Source organism: Oryx dammah, unplaced genomic scaffold (genome assembly GCF_014754425.2).
Source record: "Oryx dammah isolate SB20612 unplaced genomic scaffold, SCBI_Odam_1.1 HiC_scaffold_9, whole genome shotgun sequence".
Classification (NCBI taxonomy): domain Eukaryota; kingdom Metazoa; phylum Chordata; class Mammalia; order Artiodactyla; family Bovidae; genus Oryx; species Oryx dammah.
The window spans coordinates 11004429-11027393 of NW_024070193.1; the positions used below are offsets into that span (position 1 = coordinate 11004429).

Below are 22965 nucleotides of genomic sequence, written 5' to 3' on the forward strand. Positions count from 1 at the left end.
GAGTTCCCAGTCTTGACTGGTGTTTTCTGCTGTGCCTCAGGCCGGATGCTCCTGAATGACTCCAAGAAGGGGCCTGCTCACCTGCACTACCGGCGACCATATGGCTGTGCGGTCCTCAGCGTCCTGGATGTCCTGCAGTCACTCACAGAATTAAAGGAAGAAAAGGATTTTGTTCTTAAGGTTTACACGTGAGTAATGAACATCAGAAATATTGGTGATCTGCAGCATAAGACACCCCAGCGTTGCCCCTTAGAGCAGAAGCTCTCAAGCTTTGCTGGACACAAACTCATTGGGATATGTAGGACAGGGAGTTTTTGGAAAATGCAAAGATTTCCATCTAAGGTTTGGGATGGGCCCAGGCAACTGCATTTTTAATAAGCTCCCTGGGTGCTTCTGAAGCAGCTGAACTTGGAACTGTCTATCCTGAAGTAAAAGTCATATACTTTTCCTCTTCTCTCCGGGACTAGCCAGCCTTAGTATGTGTTTGCAGGAAGCTAATAATCTAATTTCTCCTGTGTTTCGGCTGTAAAAGACTCCTCTGTGTCTAATGCTTGCCCACCAGCTGTTGTAAGTGAGCTGGCTACTGATGTAAATTGCTTCAGAGAATGATCACAAGTCAGCTTGCCCTGTCCTAGAAGAAAAGCCAGTTTCTCTGAGGAGCTGAGGCTTTACTCTTCATTTTTGCCACCACCAATCTGTAAGTCACCAGCCAGGCATGGCATCATTTTCAGTGTTCAGCAGCCAAGGGCTCTGCCTTACAGAAGCAGTGCATCTCCTCCTGACTCTTATTAAGCAATATAAAATAAAAACAAAGAGTAGTAGTACAGAATCCAAGCATATCTGTCTTTGCTTATAGAGACTTAGGCATGAATCACGGGCTTCCCTGGTGGCGCTAGTGGCAAAAAACCCGCCTGCCAGTGCAGGAGACATAAGAGATATAGGTTTGATCCCTGGGTCTACATGATTCCCTGGAGGAGGGCTTGGCAACCCCCTCTGGTATTCTTGCCTGGAGAATCCCATGGACAGAGGAGCCTGGTGGGCTGAAGTCCATGGGGTCACAAAAAGCCAGACGTGACTGAAGTGACTTAGCACGCATGCAGGTGTGAATCATAGTGCTGAAAACATGATCAGTGGTGGGTTTAGTGAGTTTCTTTTCCTTCCAGAATATTAATATTTTTATGAAGTAAATGGAAACATAGCCAGAGTAGGAAAAAAGCATTCTTTATTAAATTAATTTTTACTGGAGTATAGTTGCTTTACAATATTGTGTTAGTTTCTGCTGTACAGCAAAGTGAATCAGTTATACGTATACATATATCCATTCATTTTTAGATTTCCTTCCCATTTAGGTCACCGCAGAACATTGAGTAGAATTCCCTGTGCTATACAGTAGGTTTCCATTCGTTACCTATTTTTTGCACCGTAGTGTATATGTGTCTGTTCCAGTCTCCCAGTTCATCCCACTCTCCTTCTCCTCTCAGTATTCATACATTTGTGTCATTTGTGTCTCTATATCTGCTTTGCAAATAAGTTCATCTATACCATTTTTTTAGATTCCACACATAAGTGATATTATAAGATGTTTGTTTTTCTCTCCTCGACTTACTTCATTCTGTATGACAGTCTGTAGGTCTGTCTGCATGCATGCTCAGTCACTTCAGTCGTGTCCAATTCTTTGCAACCCTATGGACTATAGCCCACCAGGCTCTTCTGTCCCTGGAATTCTCCAGGCAAGTAGACTGGAGTGGGTTGCCATGCCCTGCTCCAGGGCATCTTCCCCACCCACGGGTCAAATTTGCATCTCCTGCATCGCAGGTGTATTCTTTACCCACTAAGCCACCTGAGAAGCCCCCTAGGTCTATCTACATCTCTGTAAATGGCACTGTTTCATCCCTCTTATGGCTGAGTAATATTCCATTGTATATATATGTAACACATCTTTATCCGTTCCTCTGTTGATAACATTTAGATTGCTTCCATGTAACTATTGTAAATAGTGCTGCAATGAACATTAGAGTCCATATATCTCTTTGAATTATGGTTTTCTCTGGGTATATGCCCAGGAGTGGGATTGCTGGGTCATAGGCAGATCTATTTTTAATTTTTCAAGGAACCTCCATACTCTTCTCCATGGTGGTTGTGCCAATTTACATTCCCACCAACAATGTAAGAGGGTTCCCTTTTCTCCATATTCTCTTCAACATTTATTGTTTGTGGATTTTTTGATGATTGCCATTCTGACCAATGCGAGGTGATACCTCATTGTGGTTTTGATTTGCATTTCTCTGATAATTAATGATGTTGAGCATCTTTTCATGTGTTTGTGGCTATATGTACATATTCTTTAGAGAAATGTCTGTTTGGATCTACCATCCATTTTTTTCATTGAGATGTTTGTTTTTTTAATATTGAGCTGCGTGAGCTGTTTGTATATTTTGGAGATTAATCTCGTTGGTTGCTTCATTTGCAAATATTTTCTCCCATTCTGAGGGTTGTCTTTTCATTTTATTTATGGTTTCCTTTGCTGTGCATAAGCTTTTGAGTTTATTTAGGTCCTGTTTATTTTTGTTTTTATTTTCATTACTTTAGAAAGTCGGTCAAAAAAGATCTTGCTGTGATTTTATGTCAAAATGAGTTTTTAAGGCAAATGTATGTCTGTGAAAATTTCTTTTTATTTATTATTTTTTTTAATTTTTATTTTTACTTTATTTTGCTTTACAATACTGTGTTGGTTTTGCCATACATTGACATGAATCCTCTTTTGGTTTTAACCCAAAATTTTTTTTCAAATTAAATCTAATATTGTCAATCACCAGGTTAACATATCTTCACCATATTTGTGGGAATTTTTCCGTACTATCTATTGTATCTGAATCAGGCATGAAGTGAACTTAATTCACAATTCTGCTTAATTTGGGCCTCTGTATAATCAACTACAGTCTATTAATTTGAAAATAAAAGCCCAGATACCCTTATTACCTGTTTGCCTTAAGTTGTGTTTTGTTCAGTGATGTGTACTTGATGGGATGAGGATCTTCCTCTGAAATAACTTACAAAGGAAATTTTGGTGGGTTTTCTCTTCCTTTCATGCATCAGTCATAGCCTTTCTCCATTTACAAAATCTCTTCATTGATGGGTAGTGGTACCTGGTTCTTGATAAAGCTTCCTCCCTTTGAAAAGGACTAAATGTTAATCCAAAATCATCATCATTATCATCTTACTCCACTCTGTCCAAGGGCAGGGAGTTTATAGATAGCACTCCAGAGTTGCATGTCTTTGCATATATCAGCTGTTCCTTGCTTCTGTGCAAATTTTCATTATTGAAAGGGGCTTGCACAGCACTTCTCTTGAAATCATGCTGTCAAGCTTAATTGGCCTAATTCCTTCAAAAACAAGAGCTTTCAGTACCAACATGTCACTTTTCAAGAAGTGGGATTCTTGTGTAACTTATTCTTAGCTCCTTGCTCTGAGCTGTGCCTATTATATCAGTTCTAAAAAACCAAAGAAAGATGTTTTTTTTTTTTAACAGAGAAGATAGTTTTTTAATAAATTTTTGAAGGAGTAATAGAGTTAAAATGTAGGATAGGTTTTCTACTTGACAGTGTTAACAGACTTTCAAAGACACATCCATGTTTGTGAAATAATCGGTTTTGTGCACGGTATGGAATTCCTCTAGGATTAGTGTTTTAAATCCACATCAGCACAGTGAATTCAGCCCTCAGGAAAAGTAATATTTTCCAGTAAGTTTTAGAGGATATATTTGGTAGACTGAATTGGAAGCTTGAAGGTTTTACTGATTCTGATTGTACTTTAGCTTTTGCTAGGACTGAAGTTTGCAAGGATTAAAAAAAAAAACCCTTGTATAGTTTTAATCAGTGAATTGGCAAAATGCATCATTAGTTGTTGACATTCTCATCATTTCCTGTGTTATTCAGAGTCAGCCTCAAGCCCTGTACTTCTTTTGCCATGATCACTGCTCTGGCTTTATAGATGTTTAATATCATGTGTGTTAGGAAGGCAACACATCCTTTTAAAGTAATCAGAACAAGAAGCTGAGGTGTAAAAACTAGGTCACTTTTCAATGAACCAGAAACCTTAAAAATCACAAATGAATAACCACTGTGTGAAGTTTATTCTGATATAGACATCATGTTTCCTTCTGTCCAGAGGGGCAGGGGTTGCAGGGAAACACAAGGCTTTCTGAATCTGGAGCCTAGGACGGGAAAGGAGAGAATGCCAAGGAGCGTTGAGATGGGGTGGGGGTTGTCCGTAGATAGTACATTTGATCAACGGAAGACACCTCTGAATATGTGATGACCACTCTCCAACTTCGCACTGAAAAAAGTTCAAACATTTTTAGGCCAACTTTAATGAAATATATAGATAACTACTTAGATAAAATATTAAATTTATCACTTTAGTCATATTTTAAATCATATAAAATGTATATAACACATTATGTGCTCAATCTCAGATGTAAAATTGAGGAGTATTACTATTAACTTATTCCCTGGGGCTTCCCAGGTGGCGCTAGTAATAAAGAACCCATCTACAAATGCAGGAAACCTAAGAGAAGCGAGTTTGATTCCTGAGTCAGGAAGATCCCCTGAAGGAGTGCATGGCAACCCACTCCAATATTCTTCCCTGGAGAATCCCATGGATAGAGGAGCCTGGTGGGCTATTGTCCATAGGGTTGCAAAGAATTAGACTGAAATGACAGCACAGCATGCACACTTATTTCCCACTCACAGTTTATGAGGTTTTTTTTAAACTTTTTATTTTATATTGGAGTATAGCACTTATATGCAGAATCTAAAAAGAAACGAACTCATTTATGAAATAGAAACAGACTCACAGACTTAGAGAATGAACTTACAGTTACTGGGGGAAGGGTGGACGGAAAGGACAGTTAGGGAGTTTGGTATTGACATGGACACATTGCTATATTTAAATATATAATCAACAAGGACCTATTGTTTAGCACAGGGAACTCTGCTCAATGTTATGTGGCAGCCAGGATATGAGCGGAGTTTGAGGAAGAAGGGATACATGTGCATGTATAGCTGAGGTGCTTTGTTGTCCCCCTGAAAATATCACAACATTCCCCAAACTCCCCTCATATCCTGGCTGCCACATAACATTGAGCAGAGTTCCCTGTGCTATATAGTAGGTCCTTGGTGATTACATATTTAAATGTAGCAATGTGTCCATGTCAATACCAAACTCCCTAACTGTCCTTTCCCCCCACCCTTTCCCCATTAACTGTAAGTTCACTCTCTAATTCTGTGAGTCTATTTCATAAATGAGTTCATTTCTTTTTAGATTCTGCATATAAGTGATATCATAATGATATTTCTCTTTCTCTGACTTATTTCAATTAGTATGATAATCTCTGGGTAGATTCATATTGCTGCAAATGACATTATTTTATTCTTTTTGATGGCTTAGTAATATTCCTGTGTGTGTGTGTGTACACCATATATGTACCACATCTTCTTTATCCATTCATCTATTGATGGACATGTGGGTTGCTTCCATGTCTTGGCTGTTCTTCAGAGTGCTGCTGTGAACACTGGGCTGCATGTGTCTTTTCGGGTTAGAGCTCTCCCAAGGCATATGCCCAGGTGTGGGATTGTAGGATCTGATGGAAGCTGTATGTTTTGTTTCTTAAGGAACCCCCATACCGTTTTCCATAATGGCTGTGCCAATTTACAGTCCCACCAACAGTGTAGGAAGATTCTCTTTTCTATTCACCCTCTCCAACATTTATTGTTTGTAGAGTTTTTGATGATGGCAGTTCTGTCTGGTGTGAGGTGATACCTCCTTGTAATTTTGATTTGCACGTCTTTAATAATTAGTGACGTTGAGCATCTTTTCATGTGCCTGTTGGCCATCCGTAAAATCCCTGGACATGTAGTGGTGAAGTGCTACGTCATTGCCTGTGCTGCTTATCTCCTCTGTGGGGAAGGTATGCCACAGAGGCACACAGACCTCTTTTGGATTACAGTCCCTTGTGTGTTTTATGATTGAGGACAAACCATCAACATCATTAATCATGCTCTAAATATTAATTTCATTGGATACAACATAATCATGCTTCATTATAATCATAACTCATTTGGTTAATAAATGCCTACATTTTTTTTTCCTTAGAGAATATCCTAGTGATTGGTTAAAATATGCTGATGACACTACATCCACTGAGTTTCAGATGATTTGAGTAGTTTCCTTGGCATTCTAGAAAGGAAGAGAGTCAAAAGGCCAGTTAAGAGGTGACTGCACTGGTCTGGAATAGAGATGATAATGGCTGAACCAGGGCCATGAAGAAGAGAGGTCATTTGTGACAGATTTTAAGAAAGCTTCATGAGCTAGTGGGTTCTACTCAGAAGCAATCTCTCAGAGCAGACAGGTGGATAGGAAACGCCAAGCTGTCTTGTGGCCATGCAGGTCAAGAGCTTAGCAGGGTGTCTGGGCTGGAGATGCTGCACTGGGTCTTGGCAGCTTTTGGTGGTGGTTGAAACCATGGGAGCAGGTAAGACAGCCCAGAAAGCTTATATGGTAGGAAGGAAATGGGCTCCAAATGCAGAGCTCTGAAGGCCACTGATAGTTAAGGGGTGTACAAAGGGGGAAGAATATGAGGGGCAAGCCCTCAAGTGTCTGGCATCTGAATTGTGTGTATCGGCTGGAAAGGTAGATGTCAGTGAAGTAATGCACATTGTCACTATTGATGTGGTTGGTAAAGCACCAGCTTCAGTATATTGCCAAAGAACTGGTGAGTATTTTATTGGAGAAGCACTGAAATTATACCACCCATTGAGAGAGGAAGTTAATTTACAAAACTCTTTTTGGTTTTGTTTATTTATAGGAATTCTTTTGTGTGTGTGTGTATTTTATACCTGTATATTTGAGATGTATAATGTGTTACTTTGATGTATTTATATTTTGTAGTATGTTTGTCAGTGAAGCGATATTTATCATGTTGCATTATTATAGTACAATATCATTGTCTGTATGCATTATACTGTGCATTAGTCAGGACTCTTACTTTGAAGTGAGGTGGGGGAGTACACTATTTCTGACAAACTGTAGTCGGATTTCTGTTACAGAAAGGACTACTGATCTTGTAAAGCTAGAAAGTGACAGGAGTCTGACTGCAAGACTAGTCTGGGTCCTCACCAGCTGGGCACTTCTCTGGTGTGGTGGCTGGTTGGAAGAGATGCGATCCTGTGCATGTCAGACATGGGGGGCGCGGTGCGCTGCTGCCAGCACCTCTCACTTCTGACTTCCCACTGAGCTGTTCATCACAAGTGATCGTTCTAAAGAACACTGTCTCCCTTCCTCTCCTTGGAAGGCATTCTATGAACAGAAGTTATCCTCACAGCTCTGGACTGTGAGAACCTTGTCTCTCACACTTCTTTGCAACATCTCTGAGCAAGTGAGGCTTGTTTATACTGACTAAGAAGTCAGAAGAGCTACTGGTTAGAAAAAAATTAGTCTAGTGGCCAACCTCCTTTATCTCTGAATGGTCTCTATACAAAGTCTTTTATTTAGAAACCAGTTGTGCTTCATTCACACCACTGGCACATAATAGAACTCTTGCTGGAGTTTCCACTTGGAAGTGGCTGTGCCGGACTACACACTTCTAAGTAACCATGGAAAGATCTTGTGGGTTTTCCTTTGTGCATGAGCTGTGTTTTCTGGGGTCAGTGGTTCTCCCTATCTAACAGGAGAAAGGAGGGGCTGAGGCTATAAAGACTCCCAGTGTCTCATGGAATTTTCAAGAGATGGCCCTAATCTCATTTCAGTTGTTTCATCAATGTGTCTACTTTTAGATGAGGAATTCCTTCCTAGTCTCTGTTCCTAAGCTGTACCAAATGGTTGTGTGACTGCAGCTTTCTTGGACATGTTCTTTAGAGGGGAAGACTCTAAAAATGTCAGAAATTAGCAGAGGTGCAGGTCTGTTCCTCCATTCTCTCTTTTCTTCCACTCCTGAAATTCCTAGGAAAGAACTTTATTTTTAAATATTTAGGCATCCAGACTTCACTCTAAGGCCTCCTTCCCCTTGACTACAGAAGATTTCACAGCGAACCAAGCCCACTACTCTCTTAAACTTTTCTTCTTAGCTTGATCTGGCTAAAATAAAACCACAGGCAAATATGCACATTGCCCTGAGGTTAGCAGGATTTTTCTATGAGTCCATTATAGTGACAGTTGAATGACAGTATAAAGCCAATGCACGACATGAAAGTTTCTAAACAGCAGTACTTGTTGAGAGGAACTGGTTTTTTCCTCTGTCGGGAACTTTCCTCTAGTGCCTAGTTGCAAGTATGTGTAAGGAACTAACAAAGAAAAAAATTGTCACACAGGAAAGTGCTACTTCAGACAAAAGGATATTTTGCTACTTAGAGATATTTGCAGAGGTTTGTTTTAGAGTTTCTACTCTTTCCCCAAATGTGAATCTTCTGTGTGCCTTCCAAGAAAACAAGCCTTGTCTAATTTAGTAAGATGTAAGTTCATTTCTTTTTTTTAATGTATTTTAATTTTTTAAATTTTTATTGAAGTATAATTTACAATGTTGCATTAGTTTCTGCTGTACAACCAAATGAATTAGCCATGCTTATACATATATCTACTCTCTTCCAAACTCCATTTACATATAGGTAATTACAGAGCACCAAATAGAGTTCCCTGTGCTATACAGTAAGTTATTTGTGTTTTTTTTTTTAATTTAATTTAATTTTATTTTACTTTACAATACTGTATTGGTTTTGCCATACATCAACATGAATCCGTCACAGGTAGGAAAGTGTTGTTGCACATTGAACATCAGACCAGATGTTTAAAACTCTTGATTGTCATAATGCCTGTCCTTCTGTTACAGGTGCAACAACGAGAGTGAGTGGTCCCAGATCCACGAGAATATCATCCGCAAGTCCAGCGCCAAGTACTCTGCCCCCAGTGCCAGTCATGGTAAGGTGCTTCTCTGGCTAGAAGACTTTGTGTTGTGTTTGCAATTGCTTATCATACACACCTTAGTTTATTTGTGCTGATCAGTTGCCAGATATAAAGTTGTTTCCTACAGACATTTATTCTCCTTTTCAGGCAGTTTCTATTTCCTTGTGTGATGATTTGAAACCTTCTCTAATTATTAATACTTCTTTTAAAAAAATTTTATTGGAGTATAGTTGATTTACTGGAGAAGGCAATGGCACCCCACTCCAGTACTCTTGCCTGGAAATTCCCATGGACAGAGGAGCCTGGTGAGCTGCAGTCCATGGGGTCGCAAAGAGTCAGACACAACTGAGCGACTTCACTTTCACTTTTCACTTTCATGCATTGGAGAAGGAAATGGCAACCCATTCCAGCATTCTTGCCTGGAGAATCCCAGGGACGGGGGAGCCTGGTGGGCTGCCGTCTATGGGGTCACACAGAGTCGGACACGACTGAAGCGACTTGGCAGCAGCAGCAGCAGCAGTTGGTTTACAGTGTTGTGTTAGTTTTAGGTTTACAGCAAAGTGAGTCAGCTGTGCATATACATATATGCACGCTTTTAAAGATTCTCTTTCCATTTAGGTCATTATAAAGTATTGCGTAGAGTTCCTTATGCTATACAGAAGGTCCTTATTGGTTTTCTATTTTATATATAGTGATGTGTATGTCAATCCCAATCTTTCCTTTCCCTCCTAGAATCCGTAAGTTTGTTTTCTACATCTGTGACTATTTCTGTTTTGTAAATAAGTTCATTTGTCTCATTTTTTTAGTCTCCACATACAAGTAGTATTATATAATATTTGTCTTTCTCTGTCTGACTTATTTCACTTAGTATGGTAATCTCTAGGTTTATTCATGTTGCTGTAAATGGCATCATTTTATTCTTCTTTTGACTGAGTAATCCATTCTTCTTTCAGTGGACACTGAAATTGCTTACAGGTCTTGGCTGTTGTAAACCATGCTGCAGTGAACATTTAGGTGCATTTATCCTTTCAGACTGTGCTTTTCTCCGGATATATGCCCAGGAGTAGGATTGCTAGACCATATGATAGTCCCGGTTTTTAGTTTTTTAAGGAACCTCCATATTGTTCTCCACAATGGCTGTACCAATTTACATTCCCATCAACAGTACAGGAGGGTTTTATGTTTTCCACACCCTCTCCAGTATTTGTAGACTTTTTGATGATGGCTATTCTGATTGATGTGAGTGATGAATACCTTGTTGTAGTTTTGATTTGCATTTCTCTGATAATCAGTGATGTTGAGCGTCTTTTCATGTGTTTTTTGGCCATTACTTCTGACCACAGTGCATTTTCTGCTCTTTCTGTAGTGAATTCCTTGTGCTTTAATAGGTAACTTGAGTTGCAGTTCGAATCCAGAGTGAACAAAAGTGTTGCAGGGTTTGTCACATTGTGAAGTCTGTGTTTTCCTGAACAAAGACTCATACGCAGTGCCCCCCCCCGCCAAAAGACACATATTAATATCGCTTTTCAGTGTTGGCATCACCGAGGAAGCCTGGCACTAATGAGAATCAATGATTAGTCTGCCATTATCAGTCATTTGGAAACTAAAATAGAAAATCTTTATTTCAAAGCAGCTTTCATCTTAGTTCAACTTCTCCTTTTCTTCCTGCTTTTATTTTAAAACTGTGTTTGATATGTATCTAAATCTTGGTGTAATTGTACATGTTAGCATTAATTCTAAACTGAATATGAAATGTTTAATTAAATTAGAAGCACTGTTTAAAAATCTATAAAACCTCCTGAATAGATATTTTTCCAAAGAAGACATACAGATGGCCAACAGACACATGAAAAGATGCTCAATATCATTAATCATCAGAGAAATGCAGATTAAAACCACAATGATATATCACCTCAAATCTGTCAAAATGGCTGTCATCAAAAAGGACACAAATAACAAACGTTAGCAAGGCTGTGGAGAAAATGGAACCCTCATATTCTGTTGGTGTGAATGTAAATTGGTGTAGCCTCTGTGGAAAACAGTACGGAGAATTCTCAAAAAACTGAAAACAGAACTACCATATGACCCCACAGTTTCATTGCTGGGTATATATCTGAAAAAATTTAAATGCTATTTTGAAAAGATGCTCGCACCCCAGTGTTCATAGAAGCATTATTTATAATTACCGAAGTATGAAAGCAACCTGTGTCCGTCACCAGATGCATGGATAAAGAAGATGTAGTGTACATGTACAAGAGAATAGTACTCAACCTTAAAAAAGAATGAAATTGTGCCATTTGCAGCTGCATAGGTGGAGTTGAAGGGTATTATGCCAAGTGACATAAGTTAGAGAAAGACAGATTACTTAATGATATCACTTACATGTGGAACTAAAATGTAAAACAAACCAGTAAATATAGCAAAAAAGAAACAGACTCAGATACAGAGAACAAGGTCTTGCTTTCCAGTGGGGAGAGGGACTTGGGGAGGCGTAAGGGACTAAGAGGTGCAAACCACTGTGTATAAAATAAACACGCTACAACAATATGTCAACACTGAGAATATAGCCAATATTTTATAACTACAAAAGGAACATACCTTTGAAAGTTGAGAATCACTCTGTTGTACACCTGATACTTACATAATATTATACATCTACTGCACCTCAATTAACATATAAATAAAAACATGTGAACTTTTAATATACTCTTGAAGATAACTATCAAATTTATATAGAACCATGTTTCTCCAGATAATTTTTACCTTGAAACTATTTCATAACTTCTTTTATATAACCTTCTTTGTTTTAATGTTATAAACCTGTTATAAATACAAAGTTGCCCTTGAAAGTGAAAGTCAGTCAGTCATTTCGGACCCTTTGTGACCCCATGGACTATACAGTCCATGGAATTCTCTAGACCAGAATACTGGAGTGGGTAGCCTTTCCCTTCTCCAGGGGATCTTCCCAACCCAAGGATTGAACCCAAGTCTCCCACATTGTGGCCGGATTCTTTACCAGCTGAGCCACAAGGGAAGCCCAAGAATACTGGAGTGGGTAGCCTGTCCCTTCTCCAGAGGATCTTCCTGACCCAGAAATCAAACTGAGGTGTCCTGCCTTGCAGGCAGATTCTTTATCAACTGAGCTATCAGGGAATTCCCCAAGTTGCTCTTAAATGACAGTGTAAAGCCACTGCAAGGCATGGCAGTTCTTAGAGTTGTTGAGAAGAACCTCTTATCAAGGTCAGCATATTTTCAGCTAGGAGGGTCCTCAGAGAAGTTCCAACCCAGAGGCTATAAAGTTTGAGATGCTCAGCTGGGAATACTTCAATTCTCTAAAACTCTGTAGCATGGGGTTCCTCAGGGCCTCTCTCACTGGTTTTAGGAGCCCGTTTTTCCTCATATGTGCCTGGATGCCAAGGAGCTACATACACGCAGTAGGTAAAGGGAGTTCATATCCCTCACCTAAAGCCGAACTAAAGCAAGAACCTTACTTTTTAACAAGACAAGTTGCAATTTGGAAGACTGTTCATGTCAATATTTATAGTGTTCTTTGCTGTATTTATGTATTTTATTTATAAAAAGCTACCCTTGGCTACAAGTTCTGAAGCTATGGTGTATTTAAAACATGGAAAACATTTTAAAAGAGGGATAGCGGTAATAATACATTAAAAGAAACAACCAAAAAGCAGTTTCCACCATCACCTAACAAGATTAGAAGGCTGAATTTTGTCTTCCTTCCCAGAATGACCAAAGTTTCCATGACACTGTCAGTGTCTTATGATTTTTGCCCATGACTCACAGACACTGGCCACGTAAACAGTGTTAGAAAAGCACCCCGCCCTCTGTGCTGGGAGCACCATAGGCTTCAGAGAGCCTCAGTTAGGACGGCCCTACTGAGGGCAGGTCTTCTTGCAGTTGTGGAAAACCCGGGAGGAGAAGTAGGTTGCTTTTCTTTGGAGTGTGTGTCTGACTGCATCTTGGCCAGGCTTAACTTGGAAGCTGTTTTGAAATCATGTTTCAACTCCCTCATTGAGTAAATGAAGAAACTGAAGCTCGATCAGATACTTTAGTGGCTAAACCAAGGAGCCCAGGTTTCGGGATGCTGGGGAGCAGAGAGGAGGGCACCTTGATCTCCCAGATCTCAGTCTGAGTTTTAATAGAATAGTCCTCTGGGTTTTTGAGATGGTTTTGACTTAGATTCTTTTAGGTTTTAAGAATTTTTTGCACAGATTTGTCTAAGATTTGGAATTCTAGAATATCTCTTCAGAATAATGTATACTTTCTGCCTCAAAACTTTTCTCAAGAAAAATGCTGAATTTTGCACATTTTTCTCTGGGTGGGGGGAACTCTTTATGTGTTTTCTAGGGTAGAAGTGTGATTCTGAGTTTAAAAATGCTTTTGTTTTTGTAGGTCTTATCATTTCTCTGCAGCTTCTTCGTGGAGACATGGAACAGATTAGGAGAGAAAACCCCATGATATTTAATAGGGGATTGGCAATTACAAGAAAATTGGGATTTCCTGATGTCATCATGCCAGGTAGGCAGAACCTCTTGGGGCTGGGGTGGGAGAAGGGTTAGGAGAACGGAGTTCGGTGCTCCCTTGGTGAGCAGGTGGCAAACCACCCTATGAGGAGCCCCGCAGCCATTGACAGCCTCTGCAGCCAGAGTCAGGTTGCTGACTGCAGTCTGCAGCCAGTGGCTCCTTTGGCTCTTGTTGGCATTTGTTCTTTTCCGCAAGCCCCCACATACCTTCACCAGGGCAACACAGTGCAATCTGGCACTTGAACCTTTTTGTCTCCTGTGGAGGCTGGCTGTTAGGAATCAACACAGAGCTCCTCACAGGGATGCCTTTTTCACACTCTTCCCTTCAGTTACATATCATAGAAGAGAATCCCCTGATAAGAACATCCTCTTTAAGGAAAATAATGCCTGTAGTGTCAGTGAATCTGGTTCATGTAGGAGTAGCAGATATATCTGTATCAGAAAAATGAATCATAACAATGAAAACACCATATCATATCAGGAAAACGGATTGGCAAATGGTATAGGTTAGGCAGTGTGAATAGTACCACCTGGCCAGAAATTGTTCTAACCACTTTCACCTAATCCCCGATGGAGAGCCAGGGCAGAAAGTGGGAATGCATTGGCTCTCAAGTGTGGTTCCAGCAGGTTAATCCAAAACTCGTGCTTCCTAGTGAGGCAGATGTGGGTCAAGCTAGAGCAGTGGATCCAAACAGGCCATCATAACCAGGGGGCTGTGGGAATGAGGGAAGGATAGAGGCGTGGCTCTGATGGATGGGAGGCAGTCTGGAACCAAAGAAGATGGGAACAAGGAGAAGGAAGGAAGAACAAGGAAACAGCTCCTTGTCTGGATGAATTACAGGAGGCGTGACCCTACCTTTTCCATTGAGTTTCATTCAGTGTTCTGCCAGAAGCTTATTCACTTTTTTTTTTTTAAAGAGCCAAGCCAGGCTAGACTGAACTGATAGTGACCACTCTAAATAATCACCTCTTTGGGATTCTCCATGGTCCTGAAAACTCCTCTTATTGGAAATATATGCCAGCATAAACCCAGGGGAGAGTATGACCTGAGCATACAGAAGGCTGTGTGATGGATTCCAGCTGTCCTTCTGCTCCCCACATTATGCCCAGACTTGTTTTCTGTCGCTTTTATTCTCTCTCCATAGACACTGTGACTGCAGAGCAAGCTGCTGTGAACAGCCTTTGTCTCTTGCTCATGCACACAGGAGGATCTTTTGAGTGACAGTCCTAGGCCATTTAATCAATTCCTTGTCAATTCTGTGTTTATTTTTAAATGTTTAGAAGACTCCATGCTTATGAAAGGCCCTCATCTAGTTGTTGTGGAGGGTGATATCCTCCACAGGACATGTCTCCCATCCTGTCCTGACAGTTTCTCAGCCCTCTGTGACCCTAGTAATCAGGAGAAGAGCCCAGACATCATCCCTAGCTTCTTGGCAACATGTCACTGAAGAAATAATTGGTGATTACCAAAACTGATCTGATGATCAGTTTTAAATGAGCTATCTAGGCTTATGATATAGAGTCATATATTCTGAAAGATATGCTTGAAGTCCTTTCTCTCTTTTAAGAACTAGTTTGTCTAAGATTTGGACATTGCCTTCCTCTTAGCCCTCACACAGTCATAGAATCAAAACAAAGTGAGCAGAGACTAGAAAGAAAAAAAGCTTCAGTCAGAAGTCTTTAAGCAGACTTTAAATTCAAGAGTTACAGCGCCCATACCTCACCTGTGGAAAGAGATCTTTTTGTGAGGACTCTGAATCTGTGTGTCATTGGCACACAGGTTGATCAAGGGCTTCTGAGAAAGTTGGATATGACCTTGGAAGTAAGCAATATCAGTATCATTGGTGAGGCAAGCGGAGTGTCAGGAGCATTTCCTCCACTGGGCAGCTGAGGCGTCACCATCTGATTTGCCCCACAAGACAGAGACACTGGCAGTCCTAGGGTGTCCAGACTGGGGCTGTGAATGTGCTCTTTGCTGAGTTGTTTGCCCTTGAAGTATTGAGTGCTGGAGCTGAAAGTGAGGATTAATTCACAGGCAGGAAGCAGTCCTCTCTATGTCTCTCCTCTCTTTTACCTTACCTCTCGAGGAAAGAATTTTTTTAAATGTAAATTTATTTATTTTAATTGGAGGTTAATTACTTTACAATATTGTATTGGTTTTGCCATATGAAACGAATCGAGGAAAGAATTTTTTGCACAGATGCCACTCTTCAGATTGTGCGCTAACAGCTGACAGTGCCTTTAATGCCCCCACAAGATATCATGAGAGTGGATTTGCCCTCCTTGGGTGAGGTGATAGGGCTGGCCCTGAAGGTTCTGCTAGATCAGCAGGAAAAGTGTGCAGCAGTGTTTCCAGGTGTGGCCCACCTGTCCTGGGAAACCATGTCTATGACAGGAAGTCCCTTTGTGAGGTCACCCTCCACCTGCAGCTGGTCCACTCTTCACCCGTGGGAATATTGGATCTGGGCTGCAGTGGTCCCTCGGCCCTCATGGTGCTGGTATGACCGAGTTACAAGAAATTGCAGCTTCTTGACACATGGTCATGAGAGAAATGAACAATGAAATGAATTATGTTAGTAACTGTGAGCATTTCAACACTGAAGTCTGAGAAATTAGAATACATGGAAAAATTAGAATGGTTCATATACTGTGGCTCTTATTTTGAAACTACCAGCATTTGGGAGAAACTACTAGATACTCATTTGGAGAGGTCCTTTATGTCAGATGGCCCAGACAGGTCCTTGTCAAAGCATATTGACAGAGCTTATAGGTCTGAGTTATAGCATTTAGACAAGTTCTAACCACACCAGTATCTGACACACAATTTCAGAAAGGGGCTTTCCAGTGGTCTCCTGTTGCTTTCCATGAGTGTGTAAGATATACCATGTGACTGCTGTGAACAGGAGATGTGCTACTCTTTGCCACAGCCAAGGCCCTGACTGCATAGGCACCCAGCTGTGTTCATGACTCACGGTAGTGAGCACGAGGCAAGACCACCATTGCTCGTGGTGTTCTGGGAGTCGCAGAGAAGGCACATAAACCTAGGAAACTCCATCCAAGATTATAGAAGAAGAAACCATATGGGAACTTAAGCCTGGTTTTGAAACTGAGCACCTAATAGCCTTTTGTTGGTTTACCGCCATATTTCTGTGGGTAGTTCCTCCTTTCCTCCCAACTCATTTTAGTTCATTACAGAAACTAATAACTCTACAACACACTTTTACTCCTTGAGATTTTTTTCAAGAAAATGGAGAGGAAATACTGGAGCAGGGCAGACGTTTCAGGTGAATGAGTTTTCTGTGACTCACTTGTCAGCATTAGCCCAATTAGAACTTTCAAGAAAACTGTCAGCCAAAAGACTGTAAACTGAAAGGTAATGATTTAAAACCTCTTGCTCAAGAGTGGTCTGTACCTCCTCCAAACCTCATCTAAGCCAGCAGGGGTGTGCCACCAGCTTCTGTGCAGTTTTCTGTCAGCTTTCTAGGAGAGTCTATTCCCTGGAGTCAGTAGGAATGCAGAGCTGTCATGGCTCTGTGGGAAAGATACCTTTTAACTTGTTTTCTAAGCCTTGAATTTGTAAAGCTATCATTTACTGTGGGCGTTATGGGTCAAGTTTCATATTAGTTAAATGAGCTTCTCTTTTGTCAGAAGAAATCTGCCCTGTGATTTTAATATATTCTAGCTAATGGCTAAGTTTTTTTTTTTTCCCCTAAACCAGTATTGCTCTAACTTTAGTATGTATCAGAATCACCTGCAGGGCTTGTGAAAAACACATTGCTAAACCCACCCTAAGAGTTTCTGATACAGGAGAATTGGGGTGGGAACTGAGCATTTGTATTCCTCACAGGCTATCAGGTGATGGTTTAGGGCCCCCTTTGAGAACCGTGTCCTAAAGAGTACTCTGCTTTAGGGATGCTTTGCCCCTCTCTGAATCAGACCTGGTACAAGCTCCTCTCTGGGTTGCCCTGACCTTGCCCTTTAGAAGGCAGCTATGCTGGCATGGCAGCCCTCAAGGGGGCCCCCCAACTCTTGCCCTTGTGCTCAGAAATACACTCTGTCCTTTGCTTTGACACCTGATATAAAGTGCATGCTTCATCACCAACCTGCAAGTGATGTTTTTTTCTCTTTTCCTGTTTGTCTTAATTGTTCTTGTTTCTCTCTGTGCTGTCCCCTCATTCTCGCCCCTTTCTTTCTGGTGCAGAGATGAAGATAGTTGGGTGTAAGTTCCTGCTTTTGTGTGTCCTGTCTGCTTTTGCCTGCTTTGTTTCCATCTTCATTTGTTTCATGGAATGTTGCAATACTGGGGTGGGGTGTCATTTACATTATTAATCCTTCATCAGCCTCACCTTTTGGGATAACTGACAAAATGTTAGGGAAGCTACCAGCCCAACCTAGAGACTGTGTATTACTTTAAGTGTTTATTAAGATCAGAGAAAACTAAGGACATGTTGGAATATTTAGAAAACTTTACAAAGCCCTAGGTGAATAGATACAGGAAAGGATTTTTATGAGGCAGATCAGCTATTCCCATTGAAAAGAAAATGAATAGGGCTTATCCCAAGTTGCAAAGAATCAGAAAGGCAGAAAGCTGCTCTTATCAGCTCTGCTGGACACATCTCATGACTTTTGAAAGAAAAGTTCTCCTCAAGAGAGTGATGACAGTATTTACCACAAGTAGATTCAAGATTGTGGTCAGTCTGAGTGTCACATGAAGCTTTGGCCGTATCTCTAAGGGATGGTTTAGGGATGATCATATCTGGTCCCACAACGGGTTGGAATATCCCCACATCCCTGACCCAGGAAAGGAATAACCATACACAGTGATGTTACACCGTGCCCATTCCTGTCATTCTGTTAGAGCAGAGAATGTCACTGACTTTGTAGCAATAGAAACCAATAGAAGTGTGACACTGAAGACTTGGTTAGAAAAACAAAGAACCTGTCTTTCCTGGGTACTCTAAAGAAATCTTCCCAAGAGCCTTTTTTTTTTTTAAGTCTCTTCCTCAGAATAAGAGCTACTCCGGCATATAAAACTTTGGTCACATGTCTGAAACTGTCCATACAAGATGGTAGTTAACATCTCCGTGAATGCTGTCAGGAGACTCCTGTTCTGCCAAGAGATAGAATTGGCCCCATCCCGAGCAGGCTGCAGTGTCTCCTTGGAGAAGATGTGTTCTAGTTTTACATGGTCTTAAGGGAAATAAAGCACTATCCACAGAAGCTCTTTCTAATCCTGTCTCAAATTGGACAAGTTCTAAATAATATAGTAGTTAACACTATTATCCTTGAACCCAGAGCCTCACATGTGGTGTGAGTCATTTGTACAGAAGGAACATGAATGTAATAAAGAATCCAAGCAAGATGTAGTGCCCCCCAAACTCCAAGTAAGGCTGGTGTGTCTGGCAAGAGACGATCTTGGTAACAGAGACTGTGGTGCCTGAGCTGGACCTCGAAGACTCAAACCTCTGTAGAGACTGCTTTCAGAGGAGACCTGCAAACATGTGATGAGCTGTTTCTCCAAAGTCGCACTAGGATGCAGGTCTTTGGATGATCAGGCCCGGCCGCTGAAGCACACGCTGTTCCCTCTGCTGGATGCAGCTGTGTCCCCATGCTTCCCAGCCCCTTGGGATTCTGGTAGCTGCAAAGCACTGCTTCCTTCTGAGACCTCTCTCTAAGGACCCCAGAATGTTTCAGGCCAATCCCTGACATCGTCAGACGGCCTCAGGTCCCTGACCTGGCTCCCTCCCCAGCAGCTGTTTTGTGTCGACTTCTAGGAATCCCGAGTGTTGCTGGGTAGTGACGCTACTCTGGACAGTTGAACGCTGTATCAGCAAACTATAGCCCATAGGCCAAATCCAGAAGCCTTTCATACTGTCCGCCAACTCAGAATGGTTTTTTGCGTTTTAAAAGGGTTGTGAAAACAAAGAACATGTGGCCCACAAAGCCTGAAAGGTACTTACTATCTGGCCTCTTCCAGAAAAAGTTTGCCAGCCTCTGCTGACTCTTAAGTCCCTAGTTCTCTGACATGCAGCTGTACCAACAGCTGTCACTGGCTGCTGTGTGAAACGGCAAAAGGGACAAAGATTATTTATTCTGAAGCCCTCTTACAAGAACAGCCTCATTCATTCATCTTCCCATTCAAGAAACTCTGTTGCGTGTCAACTGAGCACCAAGCATTCAGAGATGTAAGACATTGCTGATGGTCTTAGAGGCTCTGCCAATCTTAGGAAGCAGAGGACACCTAGCAAATGGAATCAGGGCTGGCCTCCACAATACATACTCCCACTTGCTTACAAAAAGCCTCCCCCTCGATACCCGTCCCATCAATCCTCCATGCTGCCCAAGAGCTACCCAGTTCTACACCCCCAGACAGACTTCACTAGCATCTTCCCAGCAGACCCACACTTTATGGTCCCCTGATGTTAAACCCTGGAGAGCATCGGAGTTACCTGATGCTTTTTAAAGATAGAAGTACACAAGCCCCACCCAAGACCTACTAGAATCTCTAAGGGTGAATATTAGAAATCTAGTTCTAACAAGCTCCCTAGATGATTGAGATATATGCAGTGGTCTCCAAACTAATCACAGAAACTGCTGCTCAGGCCTTCTCTTTCCCAACCTTATTGTAAGGTGCCTGTCCTCATGCCTCTCCTGCTAATATTTCCAGGCCACTGGTGCTAAAGTTTACACAAGCCTCATGGATACTGTTAACCCATGATCCTACCAGTAGTTTTTTAAACATGTAACGTGCGATCAGGATAGCTAGCGATCAGGATAGCTATGAACAGCAGGGACCCTGGGAAGCTCTCTGTAAGGCAGGCCTGGCTCATTAAATCCTGGAGCTCTTCACATTTGTTACTTCTAGTTCCTTGAGAATTAGTGGAGAGTTCAATTTAAATGATCCTCCAGAGAGCTTTTGAGGAGAAGGCCCCGGCTACATAACTGTTACAAAGAGCTGTTTTCAAAATTGAGGCCATAATTTACAAAATTGCAACTATTCTGACTGAGAATGGCCTTGGTTCTAGGCAGATCTATTCTCTAAATAAAGAAGAAAGATCTGATGAAATCAAGCTGCTTCAGTGTGTAACTCAGAGGGTACAGTTATGCGTATTTACACATTTTCTAAATGATCACAAAAGGCATTCTATTTAAATAGAAAATTTTAAAAGAATAAAACCTGTAAGAATATCTAGCTCAGTCCTTCATTTGAAATTGGCATTCTGGTTTAAAATACCCTAGAGAAGTGGCTCAGAAACTATGAACTCACTCTATAAAACCAAAACAGACCAAATTCTGTCATTATCCATCTGTAAGATGATGTCCAGTTTGATATTAGTATTTTATATCATACAATGCTAGGAAAGTTTGAAATGTTCCATTTAGGGACATACTTACTATAATATGTTACCTTTTGTATAGAGCCACAGAAATTTAAAATGCTTGTACAAGCTAGAATACTGTTGCTGGTAGCCAACATCTGCTTTGAAGAGTCACATAAATTGTCTTGAGAATAACTTCCAGAGAGTGCTGATTTAAACCAGGGTAATTTTAAACCAAGCACCTATTCTTTAGATATTAAAATTCTCTATTCACTTTATGCCAAATCATCCTAGAAATTGAATAATTACTTAAGTTCCATAGAAAAGCTAATATGTAACTAAGAGGCTATTATCAGGAGAAAGCTCTGAGGTGTCTGTTCCAGTTTTTAAAAATTTAAGGTGTAACCAACTCTGATTTCCCCCATTATAATGGCAATAACCTATAGTTAAGTTCCCAGTAATTTTGAATTTTACTTTCAGGGCTGATTTTTTTCATCCTCTGTTCTGACAGTAGCAAACTGATGCATTTGAGTTTTCCTTCTCCTCCTGCTCGCCTTCCCCACCCTACCTGCACACGAGTGCTCTTTTTAATGACCTGCTGCTGCTGCTAAGTCCCTTCAGTTGTGTCTGACTCTGTGCGACCCCGTAGATGGCAGCCCACCAGGCTCCACCATCCCTGGGATTCTCCAGGCAAGAACTCTGGAGTGGGTTGCCATTTCCTTCTCCAATGCAGGAAAGTGAAGGAGGACCCAAGTAGGATTGTTCAAAAGAGGAAGATTAAAGTTCCAGACTCACCAGAATTCAAAGTAGAGGTTCTGCTCAGCCCAGGAGGAAAGTCTGTACAGACTGCAAGGATGGACCCCCTGAAGTCGGTCCCACCGGCCCAGCAGTTGCATCTGCATGTGATTTTCAAGAATGCATTTTCCTCTTCCCTTCGTGAAGCCTCAGGGCTATTTGTTTAGGGAAATAGCTTTCGCATGTTAAAGTTCTCTGCATTGTCGGAGAATAATCGGTCCTCATGGACTGCTCTTTTGAGTATTATGTGACAGAAAAGCACATGACAGTACTCGTAGGGTAGGAAGGCAACATTAAGAATAGAGGGCTGAACACGAAGACCCCTAAAGCCCAAGATATGGGCCAGTCTTAGTCTATCACTGTTTCATGTGTAAAAGACACTCAGACACCCACAGTTAGAGAAGTGGGCAGTGCGGAAAAGAGGCTCTCATTAAGTACCTAGCCAAACCAGAAAGCTCGGTAGCTCACTGAAAGCAAAGCCTCTTTATGTCATTGTGATCCCAAGTAATGAACAGACTTAGATGTGCCAGTTTCTCTAGAAACTGAAGTGGAAAGACTTTGCTTTCTGAATTGGTTTGCTTTGCAAGTTAATGAATTGTTCCATTAACTTTCGATTGATCTCTTCAGGCTGCCAGCACATCCTCACTTTGGCCTCACCTGGTTTCCCTTGTCATTTTCTTCCTTTGAACATTCCCTCCCTGCCCCCCGCCCCCCACAGGCTTCACTTTTTTTTTTTTTGCAAGTCAAAAGCCCTTCTTTAGTTTGTGTTAAGTAAAATTGGTCACTTTGTGGGTTTAGAAGCTTAGAGCAGCCCATATAAGCTCCTTTTATACATGAACAGACAGTTCCATCCCCCCTTAAAGAAAAAGGCGTTTGAGACTTGGGTCATTTCAGACTTGCAGCTGGCTCCGCTCCTGCCCGCTCTAAAGCAGCCGGTGTGGGCTGCAGGGGCTGGACTCAAAGCACAGGAGCCCAACACTGTCGCCCCAGTGCTTTGGCACCTGTGCTTCTGCGGAGTCATCTGCTCCCAGAGCACTTGCTACAAAAAGAAGAAAACCTGACCATCCAGTGACCTCTGTTGGCACCCCAGCAGGGAATGAAACTAGGTAAGCCTGCAGAAGGAAGGAGCAGTGTATCCTCTAGGCAGACTCAGAAAGATGGAGGGCTGCCAAAAGAAAGGTAGGAAAGAGAGGGAAAGAACGAGGAATTAGTGGTTAAGACATAGATACGATTAAAGGAAGTGCTCTTCCTTTTGATTGTAAAACCTTTCCTCTTTTGGAAGATTAGATTACAGCCATTCTCTTGGAGGGGATAGAGGCTGAGCAGTCCCCCACAGTCTGCCTTTTCCCACCCTA

General features: G+C 41.4%; 1 protein-coding gene across 1 annotated transcript in view; it reads left to right on the forward strand.

The window, feature by feature from the left end:
• The window catches only part of DOCK3 (dedicator of cytokinesis 3), a 262648-nt gene that overhangs the window by 160035 nt on the left and 79648 nt on the right, over nucleotides 1–22965 (forward strand). Inside the window, exons 11-13 of the mRNA XM_040247080.1 lie at nucleotides 41–188; nucleotides 8882–8970; nucleotides 13366–13491. Coding sequence (XP_040103014.1) covers nucleotides 41–188; nucleotides 8882–8970; nucleotides 13366–13491 — 363 coding nt within the window. The remainder of the gene's footprint in view (nucleotides 1–40; nucleotides 189–8881; nucleotides 8971–13365; nucleotides 13492–22965) is intronic.